Here is a 22,428-nt window from a genome sequence, read left to right as displayed (position 1 = left end):
CACCACATCAACTGCACTGCCCTCATCAACCCGGTTACCTCATCAAAAAACTCAAACAATTTGCCTAACACATCCACGCTGGCTTTCCTTAATTAGTCCACGTTTGCCCAAGTGACTGTTAACTTTGTCACAGATTATCGTTTTTAAAACCCTTCCTACAGAGGTTAATGTGACTGGCCTGTAGTTACTACCTTTATCCTTACACCACTTGTTTTAAAACAAGGGTGTAACATTTGCATTTATACAGTCCGCTGGCACCACCCATCTCCAAGGGAGGACTGGAAGATTATGGCCAGAGTCTCTGCAATTTCTACCCTTACTTAGCTCAGTATCTTCAGCTGCGTCGCATCCAGTCCTGGTGAATTGTCAACTTTGCTTGGCCAAAGCAAGGCTGTGTGTACAAAGAGGCCAACTTCTCAGCCACTACCTCTCATCTGGCTCAACGCCTCACCCAAAAAGACAGCACCTCAGACACTCCCTCAGTACTGGCGGTGACAGCCTGGATTAAGCACTCAAACATCTCGAGTGGGAGGGAGGCTTGAACCCACGACCTTCTGACTCCAAGGCAGGAGTGCTGCCCACTGAGCCACGAGGGCAAAGCTGGCAACTGTTCAAAACCCACAAAACCCAAAGAGACACACAATGCAAAGGGGTGGTTTTTTTTTTCTTTATTAATAGAGATGGAAAGATTAACAATGTATTAATCTGAATAAATAAAAATCAAATAAAAACATGTACAGGAAATAAGGGGAGACAATCCAGAAGATTGTCAAAGAAAAAAAAATCCTTCCTAAAATAATATCCAAATCATCGACTTTAAAGTCAAAAACTAGACACTTTCCAAGCTCCTTCAATGTGAACCATTCGTGGCCCCACCTTCGCACCCCAATAGAATGGTTTGGCTTCCCTCCCACCTGCAATGAACCATATGCTCCAAGAATTGTTTGAAATATAAATAGTGAGGCAGCTTGTTGAAGGGGGGGGGGGGGGGGGGGGGTTCCTAGACCTTTATTTTGTTGAGGGAAGGTCTCTGTATTGCCAGAGAAGCTAAGCCAGTAAACACAAGGGCACCGCTGCCACCTTCCTTCATGAAGGTTAGGTAGGAGCTGCTCGGGGCGAAGGCTGATCGATATAACCAAGATTGCGCCCCCTGATGATCGGACCGGAGGATAGCTGTCTGTCCGGCCTGCCCACCGCGCTCCCATTGTCAGCCTGCCCAATGAAGACCCCTTCCCAGCCACACATACACCACACCCCCAATCCCCAGGGGAACTGATGAGCCAAGCTGCAATCGCAATTTGACGTAGAACCCTCACAGACACAGGTCTGTTAAATTCACCCGCACACTCACGCACCACTAGCCCTCGTAAGCAACTGACTGTGCCATAGTACAACACGGGAAAAGGATTTGGCAGCAGGTGAATCACCAGCAGTAAAAGGGTTAAATTATGAGGTCAGGTTGCATAGACTAGGTTTGCATTCCCTGGAAAACAGATTAAAGAGTGATCTACATCCAGGTGTTTAAGATATTAAAACAGATAATAATTTCTCTCTATCTACCCTATTTCCTCTGGTGGGGGAGGGGAGTCCAGAACAAGGGGGCAGAACCTTAAAATTGGAGCCAGGCTGTTCAGGGGTGATGTCAGGAAGCACTTCTTCACACAAAGGGGAGTGAAAATCTGGAATCCTCGCCCCCAAAAAAGCTGTCGAGGCTGGGGGGGAGGGCAGGGGGAGTTCCAATACTCGGGACTCCAGCTAAAAGTAAAAGGGAGCCACAGAGGAGGGAGTCTTTCCCCCAACCAGTGTGACGGATGTAAGCTGCCTGGGAAGGCGACCTCTGTGTGCAAATGAACAGGGTAAGAGGTAGAGACACAGTGAGCGTTTCTGGAAACAAAGACGAGGATTGAACAAAATACAAAAAACAAAGGGCAACCTCGGAGACTAAATCCTGCCAATTAAGCCTCGAGGTAGATTCACCCAATCCAGCTTTGTGTAAAAACACGCCCGCCCGAGACTACAGCCGTGCTTCTGCAATGGGCTGGCATGCTGGGTTCTCCAAAATTCAGATTTTTAAAAATTTACTCAAGGCGTGCAGCAATACAAGGGCCGCAGCAGGCTCGGCCTCTTGCTTTAACTGGGTGGTCACTGGGATCACCACACAGAAACTGACATTGCCTAGTTTTCCTCCAGGTAAGAAAAAGAGAGAGAGAGAGAGAGAGAGAGATACAAACACAACAGCTCCTTCGCTGGTGCTACCACCCCTTAAAACTATATTATATATATATTCTTCATAGTTATTTAAAATGTTCCCCATTTCGTACCCACATCTCCCCAATTCACATGATATATTTACAAACAGCACAGAAGGAAAAGCTGTGAAATACACGATTTTTTTTTAAAAAAAAGGTAATGATAAGCATGATTGTTCCTGAACTATCCATGAGTTCAACACAGACCTATGTTACAAGTTAAAAACATAAAATACAAAAGTATATATGCACCCAACGAGTAAAAGCTGCGCTGGGCTCCAATGTACGAAAACTCTCGAGGCTGGTGCAGAAGTGAATGTGCGACGTGCGCGGAATTACGAGTCTTAAAAGTAACTACTCAGGCACGCCCGTCCCACAGAAACCTTTTTCTTGAAAAGGTAAAACTGATGGCCATTCTTCTCAGTGGCTTTAGAATCCTACAGGCCCGTGAGAAACATGTCCTCATTCCACTATCAAGCCTTTGTTAAAGGGCATAATTCAGTGACTCCAAATCCCCATGATTCTGTACAGTTCATTTCTGATTTTTAAAAAAGCCCACGTACACCAATTCTTCTCTGCTAGAAATATATTCATGGGTATCGATGGCCTGCTCTCAACCTCTAAGCCCAGGCAGCGAAGGCTGGCAGGCTATTCAACCCCATGATGCATCACAGCCGAGCCCCTTCATGCTTTAGCATGGATGCACCTGGACAGCCAGCAGGCTGGGAGCGCCCTCATCTTGCCCGAGGTTCGAGGTGGTGTGTGTGTGTATGCTACACTGGGGCAGATCACGGGGGTCAAGCGTGGGGCCTTCTGATGCACTTGCTGCCACAGCAGACATTCCAGTGGTCTGAAAGAACGGTACCAGAGAAAGCATTACTCCTCTTGCAATCAGCCCAAAAGCATCTGGGGCCTGCAAGACAATTAGCTTTTAAAAATTCATTCTTGGGACATGGGCATCTCAAGCGTTTGTTGCCCATCGTTAGTTGACCCTCAGATTGGCAGTGAGCTGCCTTCTTGAACCGCTGCAGTCCATGTGGGGTAGGTACACCCACAGTTCTGTTAGGGAGGGAGTTCCAGGATTTTGACCCAGCGACAGTGAAGGAACGGCCGATATAGTTGCAAGTCAGGATGGTGTGTGAGTTGGAGGGGAACTTGCAGGGGGTGGTGTTCCCATGCGTCCTTCTAGGTGGTAGAGGTCACGGGTTTGGGCGGCGCTGCCAAAGGAGGCTTGGCGAGTTGCTGCAGTGTATCTTGTAGATGGCACACACTGCTGCCACTGTGCATTGGCGGAGAGGGGTGGCATCTGTAATACACTGATCTCTGGTGGGCAAAGGTGTGCGTGGGGGGTGGAAAAAGGTACAGAACACTCAAAGCAAGCTCACAGAGCTTCGATGCTTCCAGGCACACAGCGACTATGGCAGCAATTGAGACAAGTAGAGTGGAGGTTTACTGCCCTGGGGCACAGCAGGAGACAAAAGTGTGCAGCAACAGCATGTCAAGCACCCAAGTGTTGCGCCCGCTCAGTGCCAGACGACGACGTCATTATGGAGATGACCCAGCTTTCTCGGACACAAGTATGATGCTGGTGTATTCCCTCCGCAACTTGGAAATGCTGACAATATTTCGAGGCTTCAAGGTGGAAAGACCGTTAAAAGTGGATTGCTTGCAGAAGTTGACAGTCACTAGCACGCCGAGCAGACCTGTGGCCAAACCCTCGCTGATCCCTCAAGATGAGCGTGAAGACAATGCCAACCACTTCAAGCACAAGTGGCTGGGCAGGTTGGGGGGAGGGGGGGGGGGGGGCGGTGGGGCAAGACGTGTCCAATCATACGCCACACCCAATGGGGAGGTGGGGGGGGGGGAAATTAAAATAACCAAGATACCACTTAGCGCACGGTTACAAATAAAAGGTTCTGGTGCGGGGGGGCAGAAAAGAAAGAGAGAGGGGACGAAAGATGCGATTTGGCAATATGTTTCCTTTCTGGCGAGTCCAGGCTACTCGGAGAACGAGGGGAATATGGGAAGCTCAGAGAACTCGTCGCTGTTGTAACTGGTGCCCTGGTCCTCGTAGATGGACAGCATATCCTGAAGGGTTAAACAAAAGACAACACACCGTTTGTCTGTGCATGTGAACCATCCTGTATTTACATACATCCCTCCCCTCTAAACTAGCAAGAGGCCACTCAGCTTGTCGCGCCTGTTCCGCTATTCAACCTGATCATGCGTCACTCTCATCTCCCTCTCTGGCTCTTTTACCAATTATCTTCAATCTGTGTCCCTCTGGTTACTGACCCTCCTGCCACTGGAAACAGCTTCCTCTTTATTTACTTCACCAAAACCCCCTCATGATTTTGAACGCCTCGATTGTATCTTCCCTTAACTTTCTCTGCTCTAAGACGTGACAGGTTACTACTTGCAGTCTGACTCCTCACCGGAAACACCTCGGGCTGGCTCTGCTGTTGGTGAGCGTGTTGCTCGCTGGATGTCTGTGTGTGATGCTGACCCTGCCACTGCGGCCACACGGAGGCTCCTTCGGCAGGTCGACTCTGGAACTGTGCACTCGTCTGTCCGGCCTCAGCTTCGTTGTGGGGAGGGGTACAGAAATACAGTTCAGTCCAGTAAAGAAAAAGGGATCGGCATTTATACAGCACACCCCAAAACGCTTTACGATCCTGAATTACATTTTGAAATCTAGTCGCTCAATGTAGGAAACGGGGCAGACAGTTCATGCACAGCAAGATCCCACAAATAGCAATGTGATGACAACCCAGATTTTACGTTTTACGTGGCACTGGACAAGGGATAAATAACACAGTACCACTACCAAATGCATCTTCCCTTCCCCTCAGCATTCCAAAGGGATCGTTCCCTCCGCGACACCCTGGTCCACTCCTCCATTACCCCCAACACCTCGTCCCCTTCCCCTGCAATCGCAGGAGGTGCAATACCTTCCCTTTTACCTCCTCTCTCCTCACTATTCAAGGCCCCCAAACTCTCCTTTCAGGTGAAGCAGTGATTTACTTGTACTTCGTTCAACATAGTATACTGTATTCGCTGCTCACAATGTGGTCTCCTCTACATTGGGGACACCAAGCGCAGACTGGGGGACCGCTTTGGGTGACAACTTCGCTCAGTCTGAAAGCAGGACCCCGAGCTTCTGGTTGCTTGCCATTTCAACACCCCACACCCCCTGCTCTCACACTCACATCTCTGTCCTGGGATTGCTGCAGTGTTCCAGTGAACATCAACGCAAGCTCGAGGAACAGCATCTCATTTACCGATTAGGCAGACTACAGCCTGCTGGACTGAACATTGAGTTCAATAATTTCAGAGCATGACGGGGCACCCCCCCCCCTTTTTATTTTAATTTTATTATAGTTGGTTTCATCATTCATTTATTTACCATGTGCCTGCCCCACTTTTTTTTTCATGTTTGTGCTTTTGGCCAGAGCTGTTCATTATTCTGTCACTTAACACCCTCTCGGCACTAACGCTTCTGGTCAGTTAATTCTCTGTGACCCTCTGTCCTATTAACACCTTCCCTTGTGTTATCTTTTACCCAACCCTGCTTTATTTGCTTAAAACCTATTACATTTGTAATCTTTGCCAGTTCTGATGACAGGTCACTGACCTGAAACGTTAACTCTGATTCTCTCTCCACAGATGCTGCCAGACCTGCTGAGTATTTCCAGCACTTTTTGTTTTTATTTTAGATTTCCACCATCTGCAGTATTTTGCTTCTATAATTAACACAATGCAGTAAGAGGGAAAATAACCTTCATTCAAACTTATCTGCCCGATTCAGAATTAAAATGAGCCCACAACACAAACAGGCCACTCGGCCCATCTGCTCCATGGTGTTTCTGCTCCACACGAGCCTCCTCCCATTCTCCTTCGTCTCACGCATATTCTTCTATCCCTTGCTCCCTCACGTACTTCTACAGATTCAACTCCAGTACTTTGTACTTTCTTCATAGCCAAGTCTGGATCAGGAGGACATGATCGCTATTCGACTGTGGGAGGCATTAAAGCGAAGCCCAATCCTGTTCCCACGTCACACTCTGCACACCTACTCGCTGTGGCTGAGGGGTTGGGGTAAGTGTCAATGGACAGTTATCGGGCGCAGGAACCAGGATGGATTTCAACCTTCCTCTCCAGCCAGGCACAAGAGAAATAGAGGGAGCGACAGCGAGTTGGCTACCTACCGAAAGCAGTGGCGCGGTTGGCGAGGGCTGGGTAGGTGGCACCTCCGGCAGCGGACGGGGCTACAGGGGTGGCGAGGGGGCTGAAGGAAGCGGCGTTGGCTGTGAAGCTGCGACTCGCTCCCATCCCAAACGGTGCCGACTGCGTCTTTGCTCCCTGGGCTGCCATTTGCTGAAAGAACACGGAAAAGAAAGTTACAGAAAAGTGGGTCGGGGTCTTGTGTGTCACTGACTGTGCAGCGTTCACATCACAAGAACCCCTCCACCAGCACACCGTGACTGACTGATTCACAAGGCAAAGCCACAACACCAGCATCTAAATAGTTTGCATCTCCCCCTCCCCCTGCCGAGGGACACCAGCACCCAACTGAAGACCTCGCAACCCACAATAGCTACCGAAGCCAAATTCAGAATTTATCACGCACAAGTCAGGAGTGTGATGGAATACTCTCCACTTGCCTGGATGGGTGCAGCTCCAACAACACTCAAGAAGCTCGACACCATCCTGGAAAAAGCAGCCTGCTTGATCGGCACCCCATCCACCACCTTCAACATTCACTCCCTCCACCAGCGACACACAGTGGCAGCAGTGTGTACCATCTACAAGATGCACTGCAGCAACTCACCAAGGCTCCTTAAACAGCACCTTCCAAACCCGCGACCGCTACCAACTAGAAGGACAAGGGCAGCAAATACATGGGATCACCACCACCTGCAAGTTCCCCTCCAAGTCACACACCATCCTGACTTGGAAATACAATCGGCCGCCCCTTCCTTGTCAATGGATCAAAATCCTGGAACTCCCTCCCTAACAGCACTGTGGGTGTACCTACACCACACGGACTGCAGCGGTTCACCAGTAACTTTGAAAGCAATTCGAGACGGGCAAGAAATGCCAGTGAGCGAATAAAAAAACTTGGGATTCCTCTTTTAGGGATCACATCCCGCAATTCCAACAGACCCCCTCCCTTAACACCAAGGCAAAGTTACACGGAGGAAAAGAAAAGATGAAAGTTTAAGAGGAACTCAATGCATTGAAAGACGTCAAGCGCTGAGGGGAGAAACCTGTGCTGGGAATGGAGGGCGGCTTCCACTCCATGTGTTTCCAGTAACCTGACCGCTGGCCGACTGCCGCGAAATCTGAGCAAGGATCTGTCCTGCCGATGCTGGCTGCTGAACAATGTTCACAGGAGGGACCATGGTGGTGCTGTCATGGGAGGAAGGAGCAGAGGAGGAGTCAGAAACTTATCACAGCACAAGACACTACACCATCATACCAAACACTAGCTTGGCCACAGCTGGGGTTTTGGGTCCAATTCTAGGCCCCGCACTTATGGAAGGACGTCAAGGCCTTGGAGAGGGTGCGGAGGGAAATTTATCAGAATGGGAGCAGGGATGAGGGACTTCAGTTAATGTGGAGAGACTGGGAGAAGCTGGGATTGTTCTCCATAGAGCAGAGAAGGATAAGGGGGAGATTTAATCGGGGCGTTCAAAATCAGGAAGGGTTTCGATGGAGTAAATAAGGAGAACCTGTTTCCAGTGGCAGGAGGGTCAGTAACCAGAGGGACACAGATTGAACATAATTGGTAAAAGAACCAGAGGGCGAGATAAGAATTTTTCTTAACGCAGCGAGTTGTTGTGATCTGGAACGCGCTGCCTGAAAGGGCGGTGGAAGCAGATTCAATAGTAACTTTCAAAAGGGCAATTGGATAAATACTGGAAGGGGAAAAATGTGCAGGGATATGGGGGAAAAGAGCGGGGAGTTGGACTAATTGGATAGCTCTTTCAAAGAGCCAGCACAGGCACGATGGGCCGAATGAGCTCCTTCTGCGCTGTATGATTCTATGATCATTGTGCTCTGTGCTCCTGGGCTTTGGAGGAGGGGTGGAAGGTGCAGGTGGGTGGAGGGGAGAATTCCTGTTCCTGAACCCTGCCCCTGGACAGCACCGGGCATCAAGGACATGGAAAGGCGCCCGTCCTTATAGCCACTTGCACGGTGAAAGAAAGTGTGCTGACAACGGAAGGGAATACGGGAGGGCAGGCCAGAACTGACCATGGAGAAGCAACGATGGTTTATTAAAACTGATCGACATCCAGTGTGCTTGGCTGCCGGGTGGCACCCGGTCTCCTTGACCGATCACCATGAACGCGCGACCTCAAGCTTTGGTGGACTGGGCAGGGGGGGGGGGGGGGGAGTGGGGTTAACATCCCAGAATGTGCTACTGCCCCTACCCCGCCCCGTGGAAGGGAACGGTACCTGAAGTTCTGCGCAGGCCGGGCCGACGGGAAGGAGCTGCCCTGCTGGTAAATCTGCTGACTCCCGGTGCCTGGGGTGGATGGAATCACTTTACTCTGGTCCGCTATGCAACATAACAAAACAAACATTATACCCGTGTCTTACAACATCACTGAAATACCCTTCAGGCAGTGAATTACCTACGGTGGTAGAAAAGAAAAAGACATGCATTTATAATAGCACCTTTCTCAACCTCAGGACGGCCCAAAGCGCTTTACAGAAAGTTAATCACATTTTTGTGAAGTGTTGTAATGTAGGACATGTGACAGCCAATTTGCGCACAGCAAGATCCCACAAACAACGACCAGATAATGACCAGATCGTTCATTTTTTTTTTTTTAAAGTGGTGTTGGTCGAGGGATAAATATTGAGCCCCAGGACACCGGGGAGAACTCCCCACTGCTGCTCTTCCAATAGTGGCCGTGGGATCTTTTACACCCACCTGAGGGGAGCAGACCTGGGTTTAACATCTCATTTGAAAGATAGTACCTCCAACAGTGCAGCACTCCCTCAGTACTGGCACTGGGTGTGCGCCAGCCTGGATTATGTTCTCCCCGTCTCTGGAGCGGGGACTCGGAACCCACGACCTTCTGACTCAGAGGTGAGAGAGTGAACCGCCGACCCGTGGCTGGCAGAGAGAGTGACAGAGTGAAACGAAGAGGCTATAATCTTTGAGCCAACTGGATTCAGACAAGTACAATTTAATAAGGGAATTTAAAAAAGGCTATTGAACAGTTTGCTTGCCTGTGGGAATGCCAGAGTAGATTTCAGTGTAGCGTGGGTCGGTCTCCCTACTGTACAGGGGCTCAGCTTTGTTGATGGGCTTTGTGTGTTCTGACGCTGCAGCCTGAACAGTGACCTAAAGCATCGATTGGCACAGAGTCAGATTAATCGCACCAGTACAAATCCAACGTACGTTTGTGGTCAACAGACCACCTCTGTGATGTGAGGCACGCCAGGCCAACGGCAGTCCGCCAAAGCCAGGCCATGCCAACCGACAGAAAAACAGGAGCAAGCAATTCAGTAGGGTAGCCAAAGGGCGGCAGCAGTCGCGCCTAGTCCCCATGCGCCCAGCAGCAACCACGCCCCTGTAATCAGGAGAGAAGCGGGGTGGCGGAGGAACACCGGAAAAATCAGTCGCTGTGTTCGTCTGGGGCATGAGGGGCAGGGTCACCGACACAACCAGTCAAAACTGACAGCTGCAGAGTGGCCCCCTCTTTGCACAAGGTACGAAAGCAGACAACACCGGTGGAGCCACATCCTAACCTAGCAAATACCAGCACCTTCAGCGAAATGGAAGGAAAGTGGTCTGAGCTGACCACAGAGGATTTCATGAAGGGGTTGCAGAATAAAGGTACATTAAAATCTATATCATTATCATCTTCCAGTTTACCTGTGGGTGCTCATAAGCAAGTTCTTCTTGCCCAGTGATAGCGGGAGACTGCTGCAGATGCCTACAGGAACAAGTTAACATCTGTCACACAAGAATTTACTGCAATAGAGGACGCAGAGGATAAAAGGATAAGTCGCATACTTTGATGACATTCATTCAAAAGCCGAAATTAAACGAGAACTCCGATTAACTGAAGCTGGGGAAGGAAAGCTGGGTGTATGATGGGTGAGACACTGTCCCCATCAAACACTCCCAGGACAGGTACAGCACGGGGGTTAGATACAGAGTAAAGCTCCCTCTACACTGTCCCCATCAAACACTCCCAGGACAGGTACAGCACGGGGGTTAGATACAGAGTAAAGCTCCCTCTACACTGTCCCCATCAAACACTCCCAGGACAGGTACAGCACGGGGGTTAGATACAGAGTAAAGCTCCCTCTACACTGTCCCCATCAAACACTCCCAGGACAGGTACAGCACGGGGGTTAGATACAGAGTAAAGCTCCCTCTACACTGTCCCCATCAAACACTCCCAGGACAGGTACAGCACGGGGGTTAGATACAGAGTAAAGCTCCCTCTACACTGTCCCCATCAAACACTCCCAGGACAGGTACAGCACGGGGGTTAGATACAGAGTAAAGCTCCCTCTACACTGTCCCCCATCAAACACTCCCAGGACAGGTACAGCACTGGGATTGGCTGGTCAATTTGGAGCACTTCCTGCCAGCAATCAGGGGGAGCAGCTGCACCTGGACTGCAGCAACTGGGAAGAGGAGAGTGGAGACTGGAAACTGCAGCAACTGGAGAGAGAGATTGGAGAAAGGTGAATAGAGTGGAGGGAAACCATCAAGGAAGGCTGCAATTTTTCTGGAAAGGTGGGTGTCAGGGCACCTGAAAGACTCTGAAGTTTAAACTGTTTGGGGGAGGGAGAAGAGGCCTGAAGACTCAGGGGTGGGGCAGCCAAATCCAGTAGGGGCCCCTGTGTTTGTATTGGTGTTTGCACACAGGGAGCTCCCTCCCCACCCCAACTGCCTGCTCGGGACAGCTGGAGTTGCCCGGGTGAAGACTGTCTTGTTAAAATCAGAAGAGGAGAGTACCGGGCGGCTCCAGCTGTCCCGGGCGAAGAAGCCTCCCCCAACTGGAAGACAACAAACAGTTTTGGACTAATTGTTATAAAGGTGCTCCAACTGGCAGTTGGAACAAACATCCTTTTCAGCCTTTCTCTCCCTTCCTCCACTCAGTCGCCTCAGTCACCTATCCTCCCCATTTCCTTTACCATCCTACCCCATCCTCCTCTACTCCCACTCCAAAAAGTTTGCTTTTTTTTAAAAATTGTGTAAATTTGTTTTGTTTCTTGGGGGTGGACGTAGCTCTTAGACCCCATGGCAAGCCCCTCTTCGCCGGTGGCGGGGCCTTCCCGTTCATATGCTGCTGCGGCTGCTGCAGCTGCACCTGTTGCCCCGTCACCTTTTGCTTTATTAACAACGAAGCATGGGGTCAAGAGCTACGTCCACCCGAACATGACTATAGAGGCATGCGTGAAAGCAATGGCCGAGGTTGTCGGCCCTTCGGCCATTGTTGCAGCCTCTAAAATGTACGGGAAGGCAGTGTTTTTCCTGAAGACCGAGCGGGCGGTGTCCCTGGCTCTGAGCAAGGGGCTCACCGTGGGCGGGACCTTTCTGCCAGTGGACCCCCTGGAGGCCACTGCGCAAAGGCTCATTTTATCCAATGTCCCACCCTTCATCCCTGGTGAGCTCCTCCTTCCCCACCTGCACCATCTGGGGGAGGTAAAGACGGGGCTCACCCCAGTCCCGCTCGGTCTTCGGGAGAACAGCCTCCGACACGTCTACTCCTTCCGCCGCCAGTTATTCATGCAGCTGGCGCGGGAGGAGGTGACAGAGGGCCACTTCAATGTCGAATTCCAGGGGACGGCCTACCGCGTCTTCTGGACCTTGGACGGGGTGCGGTGCCATGTCTGTAAGGGGGTGGGGCATGTTCGTAAGAACTGCCCCAACCTCCCGGCTGCCAACTCCAACTCAGCGGCCCAGGGTGGCGACACTGCACCTCCTCCCACCCCCACTACACCACCACCAGATACCATTCAGTCGGTACCGGAGGCTGTGGTTTTCACGGCCTCCGGCAGGGAGGGGGGTGACCGTCCAAGTGGAAGGAAGGCGCGGAGGAGAAATAAACATCGAGAGGCGCGTCCCCTGGATATCGTGACACTACCCGAGCCTGAGCTCAGCCCAAGGCCCGATCTCGGGAAGTCAACTTGCCCCAGGGCTGGGCTCAGGCCCAGGGTGAATAAAAAAAAGGAGAGTGTGGAGGTGGAGGCCTCTGATGATATGGAGGTCTCTGAGCCTCCGCACACAACTGGGAAAAAGAGGAGAAGGCACCCCTCCACAGAGGTAACAAGGGGCCCTGAGGCGCAGGGCCCATCTGTTGGAGGGGAGCTGTCTCCTGTTTCGGGTCCCCAGGTTTCCCCTACCGCCACCACCAAGGCTGCAAAGTCCGGGCAGGTGCTCCCAATTCCTCAGGATGGAGGGGAGGGGAAGGCCCCGGTACTTGAGGCCCCTACTGAAGGAGTAAGTGGGGCCCTGCTTGTGGTGGGGGAGCCTGGGGAAGCCGCCCATTCTGCCACTGCTACTGGGTCGGGTGTCCTGAATGAAGGGGAGGGCGAGGCCCCAGAGGGTCGGGCCTCCCAGCCGGAGTCCACCACCAACCAGGAGACACCCGACCCAGTTATAACTGAGAATGCTGCCCCACCTGCTGGGCCTGTGGGTGCTGGCGGAGTGGGAGATAGCCTCCTCCCTCCGCCTCCAATCTCGGCTCCGGCTGGTTTCCCGGAGTCGGGAACTTCTGTCTCCCCTGGACCACTCATTGCCCTGGGGACGGAGGTGGAGGGGGGTCCTGAGCCGCTGGTGCCTACAGGCTCCAGTTTCACAATAGAACCCAGAGAGGACTCCTCCGCCATCGATCCTGGGGGTGGGATCGTGACGGAGGCGGGACCAGCTGGCGCGGCCGGGACGTCCGCCCCACAGTGTGTGGTAGATGTGTCGGCCGCTGGCGGTGACGACCCGGAGGAGGATGGGGATTCGGTGCGGGGCACGGAGGATGATCTTGATTCCATCGCCAGTGAGGTGGTGGAGTCCCTCGTGCCTCCCACCGAATCTCCTCTCATCCCCACGGCGGAACTCCGGGATTTCCTCGCGGCTTGCAGGGGTTGCCGCAATAAAGTTCAGCTGGCCCTCGACCGTTGGTCGAATCTGGCGCTGATCATCCAGTCCGTCCGTGCCGCCCTTAAGATAGCGGGCAAGCGCGCGGACGTGAAACTGGTTGAGAGGCGCCGTTTTAATGTGTTCCTCAATGGGTTGCTGGGGGAGTGGAGGGCCAGGTGCACTTCCACTCCCTCCTCACAGTGAGCTGTTGGTGACGGGTTTTAAGTACCTTTGACATGAAGATAACCATAGCCAGCCTCAACATCAACGGCAGCAGAGGGGCTCACCGCAGATTTCACAATCTCTCAGTCCTTAGGGAAGGGAGATACGCGGTGAGCTTTCTGCAGGAAACCCACACCGTTCCGGGAGACGAAGCCACCTGGCTCCTGGAGTGGCAGGGTGGGGTCTACATGAGTCACCTCACCCCTATTTCTAGTGGGGTGGCTATCTTGTTGGCCCCGACTTTTCAGCCGGAGATCTTGGGGGTCAAGGAGCTAGTGCCGGGCCGCTTGCTCCACCTCGCCGTTCGCCTGGGTAGCGTGCCGCTCCACTTTGTGAATGTGTACGCGCCCAGGCCCGGCGCTTTGAAAGCGCGCTTCTTTGAAGAAGTGTCCGCTCTCTTGAGCTCCATCGATAGCGGCGAGTGCATCATCCTCGGGGGGGATTTTAACTGCACCCTCGAGGTGGGGGATCGCTCCGGTCCCCAGCGCGGCCAAGCGTCGGTGGAGAAGTTGAGGGGACTGATCAGCTCCCTTAACTTGGTGGACGTCTGGCGGAATCTCCATCCCGACTCCAGCGCCTTCACGTGGAGGTCTGGAGGAGGGGGGTCACGAATCGACCGCCTCTACATTTCGCAGGCGTACGTCTCCCGCGTTTCGGCGGCCTCCATGCGGCTGGTGCCGTGCTCGGACCACCGCCTGGTGTGGGCGGAGTTCACTCCGCTCCGCACGCGGGCGGGGTCCGCGTACTGGCACTTTAACAACCGGCTGCTGGAGGACGTGCGATTTCGGGACTCGTTCTGTCGATTCTGGGCCGACTGGAGAAGGAAGCAGGGGGGCTTCCCCTCCTTGAGGCTATGGTGGGATGTGGGCAAGACTCACATCCGCGTCTTCTGTCAGGAGTACGCGAAGGGGTCGACCAAGAGGCGGGAAGCCGAGATCGGGCGCCTTGAGAGGGAGGTGCTCGACTTGGAATCCCGCCTCGGTCATGCCGTCGCGGACCCGGCCCTGTGGCAGGCGTACAAAGAGAAGAAGGGCGCGCTGAGGAACCTGCAGCTCATAGGGTCCCGAGGCGCGTACGTGAGGTCGCGGATCCAGATCCTGCAAGATTTGGACCGCGCCTCACCCTTCTTCTACTCGCTGGAAAAATGGCGGGGGGTCCGTAAGCAGCTCGTCGAGCTGCTGGCCGACGACGGATCCTCCATCACGGATCCGGAGGGAATGGGCCTCCTGGTCCGGACGTATTACAGTGCGTTGTTCTCTCCGGATCCGTCCAGCGAGGATGCGCGCAGAGTTTTGTGGGAGGACCTGCCGCAGGTCAGCCCGGAGGGCGCCGAAGGATTGGAGGCTCCGCTCACGTTGGCGGAGCTGACTGGCGCCCTCCACCAGCTCTCAAGGGGCAAATCCCCAGGGCTGGATGGGTTGACCGTGGAGTTCCTCAGGGCGTTCTGGGATGTCCTGGGGGACGATTACGCGAGGGTCCTGGGGGAAAGCCTGGCGACCGGGGAGATGCCCCTCTCGTGGCGCAGGGCGGTCATCGTCCTGCTGCCGAAGAGGGGCGATCTCCGCCTGCTTAAAAACTGGCGTCCGGTCTCCCTCCTCAGCACGGATTATAAGATCTTTGCCCGGGCTATGTCTACCCGCCTGGGCTCCGTGCTGGCCCACATGATCCACCCCGACCAGTCCTACACAGTCCCGGGCCGGTCCATCCAGGACAACATCCACCTGGTCCGGGACCTGATCCATCTTTCCCAGAGGACTGGTCAGTCGGTCGCCTTTCTCTCCCTCGATCAGGAGAAGGCGTTCGACAGGGTGGATCACGATTACCTTTTCGGGACTCTGCGCGCTTTCGGACTCGGGCCGCATTTCGTGGCCCGGGTCCGACTTTTATACGCCGTCGCAGAGTGTCTAATCAAGGTTAACGGGTCCTTGACGGCGCCCCTTCGATTTGGGAGAGGAGTGCGTCAGGGGTGCCCCATGTCCGGCCAATTGTATACCATCTGCGTGGAGCCCTTCCTGTGCCTGCTTCGCAGGAGGTTGACGGGATTGGCTCTGCGCGAGCCGGCCATGCGGGTCGTCCTCTCGGCTTACGCCGACGACGTGCTCCTCGCAATCACAGATCCCGTTGACTTGCGGAGGATGCGCGACTGCCAGCAGACCTTTTCTGCCGCGTCCTCCGCGAGGATCAATTGGGAGAAATGTTCCGGACTCCTGGTTGGTCAGTGGCGGGTGGACTCCCTGCCGGAGGAGATGACACCTTTTGCGTGGAGCACCACGCACCTCCTCTATCTGGGAGTCCACCTTAGCCCCGCTGAGGAAGCCTGGCCGGCAAACTGGCAGGAGTTGGAGGCGAAAGTCACCGCTCGGCTGGGGCGCTGGACAGGACTGCTCCGAGTGCTTTCCTACAGGGGCCGAGCGTTGGTCATAAACCAACTGGTGGCCTCCATGCTGTGGTACCGGTTGGTCACTTTGGCCCCGCCCCCTGTATTTGCCACCAAGATCCAGAAGAAACTCGTCGATTTCTTCTGGGGCAAGAGGAAACACTGGGTCTCTGCCGCGGTCCTGAGTCTCCCGATCGAGGAGGGCGGTCAGTCGCTGGTGTGCGTCCGCACCCAGGCTGCGACTCTCCGCCTTCGGACCCTGCAGAGATACCTGTACGTCGAGCGTCCTCCCAGATGGTGTGCGCTGGCGACGTATTTTTTCCGCCAGTGTCACTGCCTTCAAGACGACACGCAGCTCCCGGTGGAGTCCGTTAGCCGCGCCTCTCTGAGGGAGTTGCCTGTCTTTTACCGGGATCTTTTCCGAGTCTGGAACATGGTCGCCTCCAGTCAGGGCGCTCCCCTGCCGGCGGAGGAGAGCGCCTCGGCTGTCCGGGCGGCCGACTCCGGGGACAGTCCGGCGGGCGGAGGAGTAGCCGAAACCCCCGGGGCGCCCCTCACTGCGGGTGGCGAGGGGGCTCGGGAGTGCGGAGCGATCCCGGCCGAGTTGACCCCCGCTCGGCCGGAACTGCTCATCGGACCCAGGCCCCGAAACCCTCCTCGGGAGCCGGTCCCGCACAACCCGAGCCGCCTCTCGGAAATGCCCTCCGTGCCATTCCAATCGGCGCGGAGGGGTTTCCTGTACGGGCTGTTCCTGCACACTCTCCACTTCCTCGCCCTCGTCAGCCGGCCGGACACGCCCTGGCGGTCCGCGTTGCCATCTGGCGGCGAGGGGAAACCCCAATGGAGGTCTCTCTACGCGGGAGTCTTCCCCCTTTACATCGGGGACCTGGGGTGGAGGGTGCTGCACAGAGCAGTCCCGTGCAATAGGCTTTTAAGTAGGTTCACGGACTCCCAGGCCAGCTGTACTTTCTGCGGCCTGGACGAGTCCGTGTTCCACGTTTATACGGAGTGTGCGAGGTTGCAGCCCCTATTTGAGTATCTGAAGGGGCTGCTCCTCAAATTCTGGCTGCACTTCAGTCCCACGCTCCTGATCTTTGGGCACCCGGTGCGGAGGGGCTCAGGCCGGGGGGAGGATCTCCTCGTCGGTCTGCTCCTGGGCCTGGCCAAGGTGGCAATTCACAGGTCCAGGTTGCGGGCCGTCGGGGGGTCCGTCCTCCCCGATTGCCTGCCCCTCTTCCGCAGTTACGTTCGCGCCCGGGTGTCCCTGGAAAAGGAGCATGCGGTGTCCACCGGTACGCTTGAGGCCTTCCGCGACCGGTGGGCACCGCAGGGACTGGAGTGCATCGTCGACGCCGAGAATGGCATTTTAATTTGAGTTTTTTTGTTTATTTATCTGTTTTAATAAAGTTATTTTAAAACTGTAAATATGTACATAAAGGGGGCCTGAGGGATAAAGGCCCCCTCGATGTGAAAAAATATAAAAGGGGCCTGGGGTATAAAGGTCACCTTGTAAAAAAGAAAAAAAAAAAAACGGGGGTTAGATACAGAGTAAAGCTCCCGAAAGAAAAAAAAACAAAAAAACGGGGTTAGATACAGAGTAAAGCTCCCTCTACAAAAAAAAAGAAAAAAAAAAAAAACGGGGGTTAGATACAGAGTAAAGCTCCCGAAAGAAAAAAAAACAAAAAAACGGGGTTAGATACAGAGTAAAGCTCCCTCAAAAAAAAAAAAAAACGGGGGTTAGATACAGAGTAAAGCTCCCTCAACACTGTCCCCATCAAACACTCCCAGGACAGGTACAGCACGGGGGTTAGATACAGAGTAAAGCTCCCTCTACACTGTCCCCATCAAACACTCCCAGGACAGGTACAGCACGGGGTTAGATACAGAGTAAAGCTCCCTCCATTCTAATAACTTCAGCCCAAACTCTCCATGCTGCTGTGACATTTTGTCTATTTTACCCGCTGACAATTTAAAACAGTTATGTATGGAACGACACGATGCTGACTGACCTGCTCTGCATTTCCAGCACTAGCAGTTTTGAACTGCAAAACCAGGGGTGGGGAAATGGTTTTGTGACCCAAGCCCACGCCCAGCAAGAACCGATATCACAGACAACAGAGAGAGGGGAAATTCACAAGGCCAGTGGTACATTTGAACCCACGTCCCAGAGAGGGATTTGAACCAGTGTCTTTGGGGCATTAGCCTGGATTACTAGTCCAGCGACATTACTGCTATGCCACCATCTTCCCCGGTACATCTTTGGGACACTACTTGAGAAGCTTTACTCACTGTCAAAACCCATACATGTACCTATTCTGGGAGCACCTGCTGTTTGCACTGGATAGGAGGAATTACATGTTTGATTTTACAGTCTGCTGAATGAGCCTTGACCTTTGACTCTATACTGATCGGGAAGTTCAATGGATTGATCCCTTGTCTGTGCAGAAAACCAACCAGGATCCGGTTTAAATTAACACCTTACTGGGAAGTGACATGTAGGAATGCCGGATCAGGCCTGCAACATCCTCCTGACTGAATAGCTAGCGGACGCTCAATGCATCCCACTCACCACCAACCCCCCTCTCAACCAAGCTCACACGTGATCAGTCACTTAGAGCCCCACAACAAGAGGGAAAAGAAAGAGACTTGCATTCCTCTAGCGCCTTTCGCCACCTCAGGGCGCCCCAAAGCGCTTCACAGCCAATGAGGAGCTTCCGAAGTGATGTGGGGAAAACATGGCGGCCAATTTGAGCACAGCAAGATCCCACAACCAGCAACGTGATCACGATCCAGATTGTGCGTTTTAATGTTGGTTGAGGGGTAAATATCGGCCCCGCAGAAAACCTTACATCCAACCAGAGGGCAGAGGGTTTGAACCAATTCTGATCTACGCCTGGTTTAACCCCAATTGCTGGATGAACTGTTCAGTCTTTGTCCCACATTCAACACCTTGCCTCATACGTGAAGGAGGGAATACAGGGAGGGGGCCAGCACTTCAAAGTCTTCATATATGACATTTGGCACAGGCAAACCGCTCGGTTAAAAGGGCGAGCTGACAAGACATACTTGACGTTGGTGTTGGTGCAGACGATGTACTCGATGTCGTCGGAATACGGGTTCTGGAAGGTGAAACTGCTGGTCCTGATCACCACCCACTCCCGGCTTTTTGTCTGGAAGCGGAACATGACCGACAGCACCTGCCCCTTCAAGGTGACCACCTGCAGATGTCGAGACACATGGAACAAGTCAGCAGCGCTGTCACATGGAGGCAAGTTTGTACAAACCCAATTGGCATGGGGTGCTGCGTCTCTGCCAATACTGGCACAGTCCTGAGAGCTTCCCTTGCCAATACTGTCACATGCCAAAGTAGTGAGGGTGAGGAGGGGCAGCCCTGAAAACGCTGGCAGGGTCCTAGGAACACCCCTGTTAAAAAAAAAAAAGTCCAAAACCATAGTTTAGCCTATGAGTGCCTGCTGTGCCAAGTTGACAATCAGCTCAGGCTAATTAAGTGACAGCTCTTGCCAAAGCACGACTCACTCGGCCTGGTACTTCCACGGCTCACATTCTTTAACCCACTTGTGACACAGGAGTCATTACCTGCTGAAAGCTGTCTCGCAGGAGTCCCTTATCCTCTGGGTGGGCGAACTCCACAATGTCTTTCCCCAACAACTCCTGCAAAAAAAAAAAAAGGCAGATTTTCTCATTTACTCTCGATCCGTATTTTTGTAAAGTTTGAGGAAATCACAAGGGGGGGGTAATGGTTGGGGAGCAACGGTTAAGCTCAATTCCTTCCTGCCCCCCACAAGCCCACCAAAGCAGAGTGGGGGGGGAGAAAAGGGAAAAGCCGTGGTTCCTATCCTCAATTGTCATCCTGGAGGACGGTTTGGGGGGGCGAGGGGCGAACAGATGATCAGGCTCAAGGGTGACGTCACTTCTCGAGGTCCAAGATTCGGTCTCGTCAAGAAAAGTGGTCGTTGGGACCAGGCATGGGAAGGACCATTAGCACCCATGCAATTATACCTGTGGGGTCAGGCCGCAGCTAGGTGGGTTGCACCCTCGCCTCGGAGTCCGAAGGTCTCCAGAGACTTAAGGCCATAATCCAGGCTGACACTCCCAGTGCCAGTACGGGGGAGTGCTGCACTGTCAGAGGTGCTGTCTTTCAGATTTTTTTTGTTGCATGGGATGTGGGCGTCGCTGGCCAGGCCAGCATTTATTGCCCTCGAGAAGATAGTGGTGAGCTGCCTTCTTGAACTGCTGCAGTCCGTATAGTGTAGGTACACCCACAGTGCTGTTAGGGAGGGAGTTCCAGGATTTTGGCCCAGTGACAGTGAAGGATGGGGTGAGGCCTGGAGGGGAACTTGCAGGTGGTGGTGTTCCCATGCCTCTGCTGCCCTTGTCCTTCTAGTTGGTAGTGGTCGTGGGTTTGGAAGGTGCTGTCTAAGGAGCCTTGGTGAGTTGCTGCAGTGCATCTTGTAGATGGTACACACTGCTGCCACTGTGCGTCGGTGGTGGAGGGAGTGAATGTTTGTAGATGGGGTGTCAATCAAACGGGCTGCTTTGTCCTGGATGGTGTCGAGCTTCTTGAGTGTTGTTGGAGCTGCACCCATCCAGGCAAGTGGAGAGTATTCCACCACACTCCTGACTTGTGCCTTGTAGATGGTGGACAGGCTTTGAGGATTCAGGTGGTGAGTTACTCGGCACAGAATTCCCAGCCTCTGACCTGCTCTTGCAGCCACGGTATTAATGTGGCTGGTCCAGTTCAGTTTCTGCTCAAGGGTAACCCCCAGGATGATGACACGTTAAATCCAGATCTGCCCTCTCAGGTGGATGTAAAAGATCCCACGACTACTAATGGAAGGAGAGCAAGGTGGGGCGGGGAGGGGGGGGGGGGTTGGGTGTTCTCATCAACCAACATACAAAGTGCAGGATGGACATGAGCACCGGCACAATCGTAGCTCAGCTAGTGGTCATAGCCAGGAGTGGACAGGGAAGTGGAGAGCTGAAAAGCCCATCCACAGGGGGTTGGCTGGCCGCAGGTGCCTTGATCAAGTTTTCCCTCTTCATACACAAGCTGAGTGATAGAAGGCCAAGCACGGAGGGTGGGGGGGGGGGGGGGGGGGGTGGCATCACAGCCGCAAGCGTGCGGTGCAGAAGTCACACCTTCTGCCTCCAGGAACCTTGTCCAATTTCCCTCCCTCTCTCAACTATGAGCGCTGAGACTATAACACCACCCACCTCCCCACAACGCTCACCACCCATGTCAGCAGCCTCAGGTGAGATCAGCGAGCTTGGCATAGAACCTACCCGAGGTTGGTACCCAACGGTGCCCAGACATCGGTGATCGACGAAGATGAAGATTCCGTTGGGGCTGTGCCTGGATAGGAATTCGATGGGTGCACTGTTGCCCTTCATGTCAACACAGTTTGGGGAGCTGGTGACCTGCCAGCATGACAGAGAAAGAGGCAGCAAAAATTAGGCATGCCCGTGAATCCGTCCTGCCCACAGCCCAAGAAACACAGCTCACTTACGACCGCTCACTAGCTACCACAAGCTAGCTCAAAAACCCAACACTTGGAGAGAGAAATCCACAGCCTCACCCCACTACAAGGTCTCAGCTGTGGTACAGTGGGTAGCACCACCGTCTCAGTCAGAAAGTCATGGGATTCGTGTCTCCACTCCAGAGAATTGAGCCCATAATAGAGGCCAACACTCCCAGTGCCAGTACTGAGGGAGTGCTGCACTGTCAGAGGCGCCATTTTTCAGATTACATCCTCAGGCGGATGTAAAAGATCCCTCGGCCATGACTGGAAGAGGAGCCAGGACAGGTGGGGTTGGGGAGTTCTCCCTGGTGTCCTGGGGCCAATATTTACCCCTCAACCAACATCACTTATTCCAGTGCTGTTTGTGGGATCTTGCTGTGCCCAAATCGGTTGCCGTCTCTCCCTACATGGCAAACAATCGCTGTCTTAAAGCGTTTTGGTGTGTCCCAAGGTCACCAAAGGCGCTATCGAAATGCAAGCCTTTCTTTTTAGTTGAGTGATTTGAAGTAGATGGCCCATCCTCTTTTAACTTGTTCCCGGTTCCACCAACAATCCCAATCCTTCAGTCACTGCGCTCTGCCCTACGAAACACACCCTCATCCATCCCTTCGAACTCCCTGCTCCCCACCGCCAACCGCACCCCCCCCCCCCCAAACAAATTTCCTCCATTAGGTCAGAGAGATCTTTCAAAGTCCACAAGGAGCACGACAAAATACAGGCCTAACTTCAATGAAACTGCAACGGGAGCTCTAACCTTACCTGTAGTCGCCCAATAGCTACCAGGCAAAACTTGCTTCCTTGTCCATCTGGTTCGTCGTCTGGTAGTGATATACCTGGGTAACAACAATATCTGTGTTTAAATCTACTTTAGCCACCCGTTTTCCCCCCCAATCACCTTCTCCCTCATTGCCAAATGAAACGCACGCA

At 53.4% G+C, this 22,428-nt stretch overlaps 1 protein-coding gene across 2 annotated transcripts in view; it reads right to left on the bottom strand.

The window, feature by feature from the left end:
• Positions 1–653: 653 nt before the first annotated feature.
• LOC137356747 (aryl hydrocarbon receptor nuclear translocator-like) overlaps positions 654–22,428 on the bottom strand; it is a 35,857-nt gene continuing 14,082 nt past the window's right edge. For both annotated transcript variants that reach the window (XM_068022483.1, XM_068022482.1), the window contains exons 10-20: positions 22,261–22,334; positions 21,266–21,400; positions 19,559–19,633; positions 19,028–19,179; positions 10,144–10,204; positions 9,495–9,609; positions 8,712–8,814; positions 7,520–7,661; positions 6,458–6,626; positions 4,685–4,830; positions 654–4,337 (exon numbers count right to left, since the gene is read on the bottom strand). In XM_068022483.1, the coding sequence (XP_067878584.1) occupies positions 4,248–4,337; positions 4,685–4,830; positions 6,458–6,626; positions 7,520–7,661; positions 8,712–8,814; positions 9,495–9,609; positions 10,144–10,204; positions 19,028–19,179; positions 19,559–19,633; positions 21,266–21,400; positions 22,261–22,334 (1,262 nt within the window). In that variant the 3' untranslated portion in view covers positions 654–4,247. The remainder of the gene's footprint in view (positions 4,338–4,684; positions 4,831–6,457; positions 6,627–7,519; positions 7,662–8,711; positions 8,815–9,494; positions 9,610–10,143; positions 10,205–19,027; positions 19,180–19,558; positions 19,634–21,265; positions 21,401–22,260; positions 22,335–22,428) is intronic.

This window comes from Heterodontus francisci, chromosome 46 (assembly GCF_036365525.1).
Source record: "Heterodontus francisci isolate sHetFra1 chromosome 46, sHetFra1.hap1, whole genome shotgun sequence".
NCBI classification, from domain to species: domain Eukaryota; kingdom Metazoa; phylum Chordata; class Chondrichthyes; order Heterodontiformes; family Heterodontidae; genus Heterodontus; species Heterodontus francisci.
Note: the sequence above shows the minus strand (reverse complement) of the source record. Positions and strands in the feature narration are given on the sequence as shown.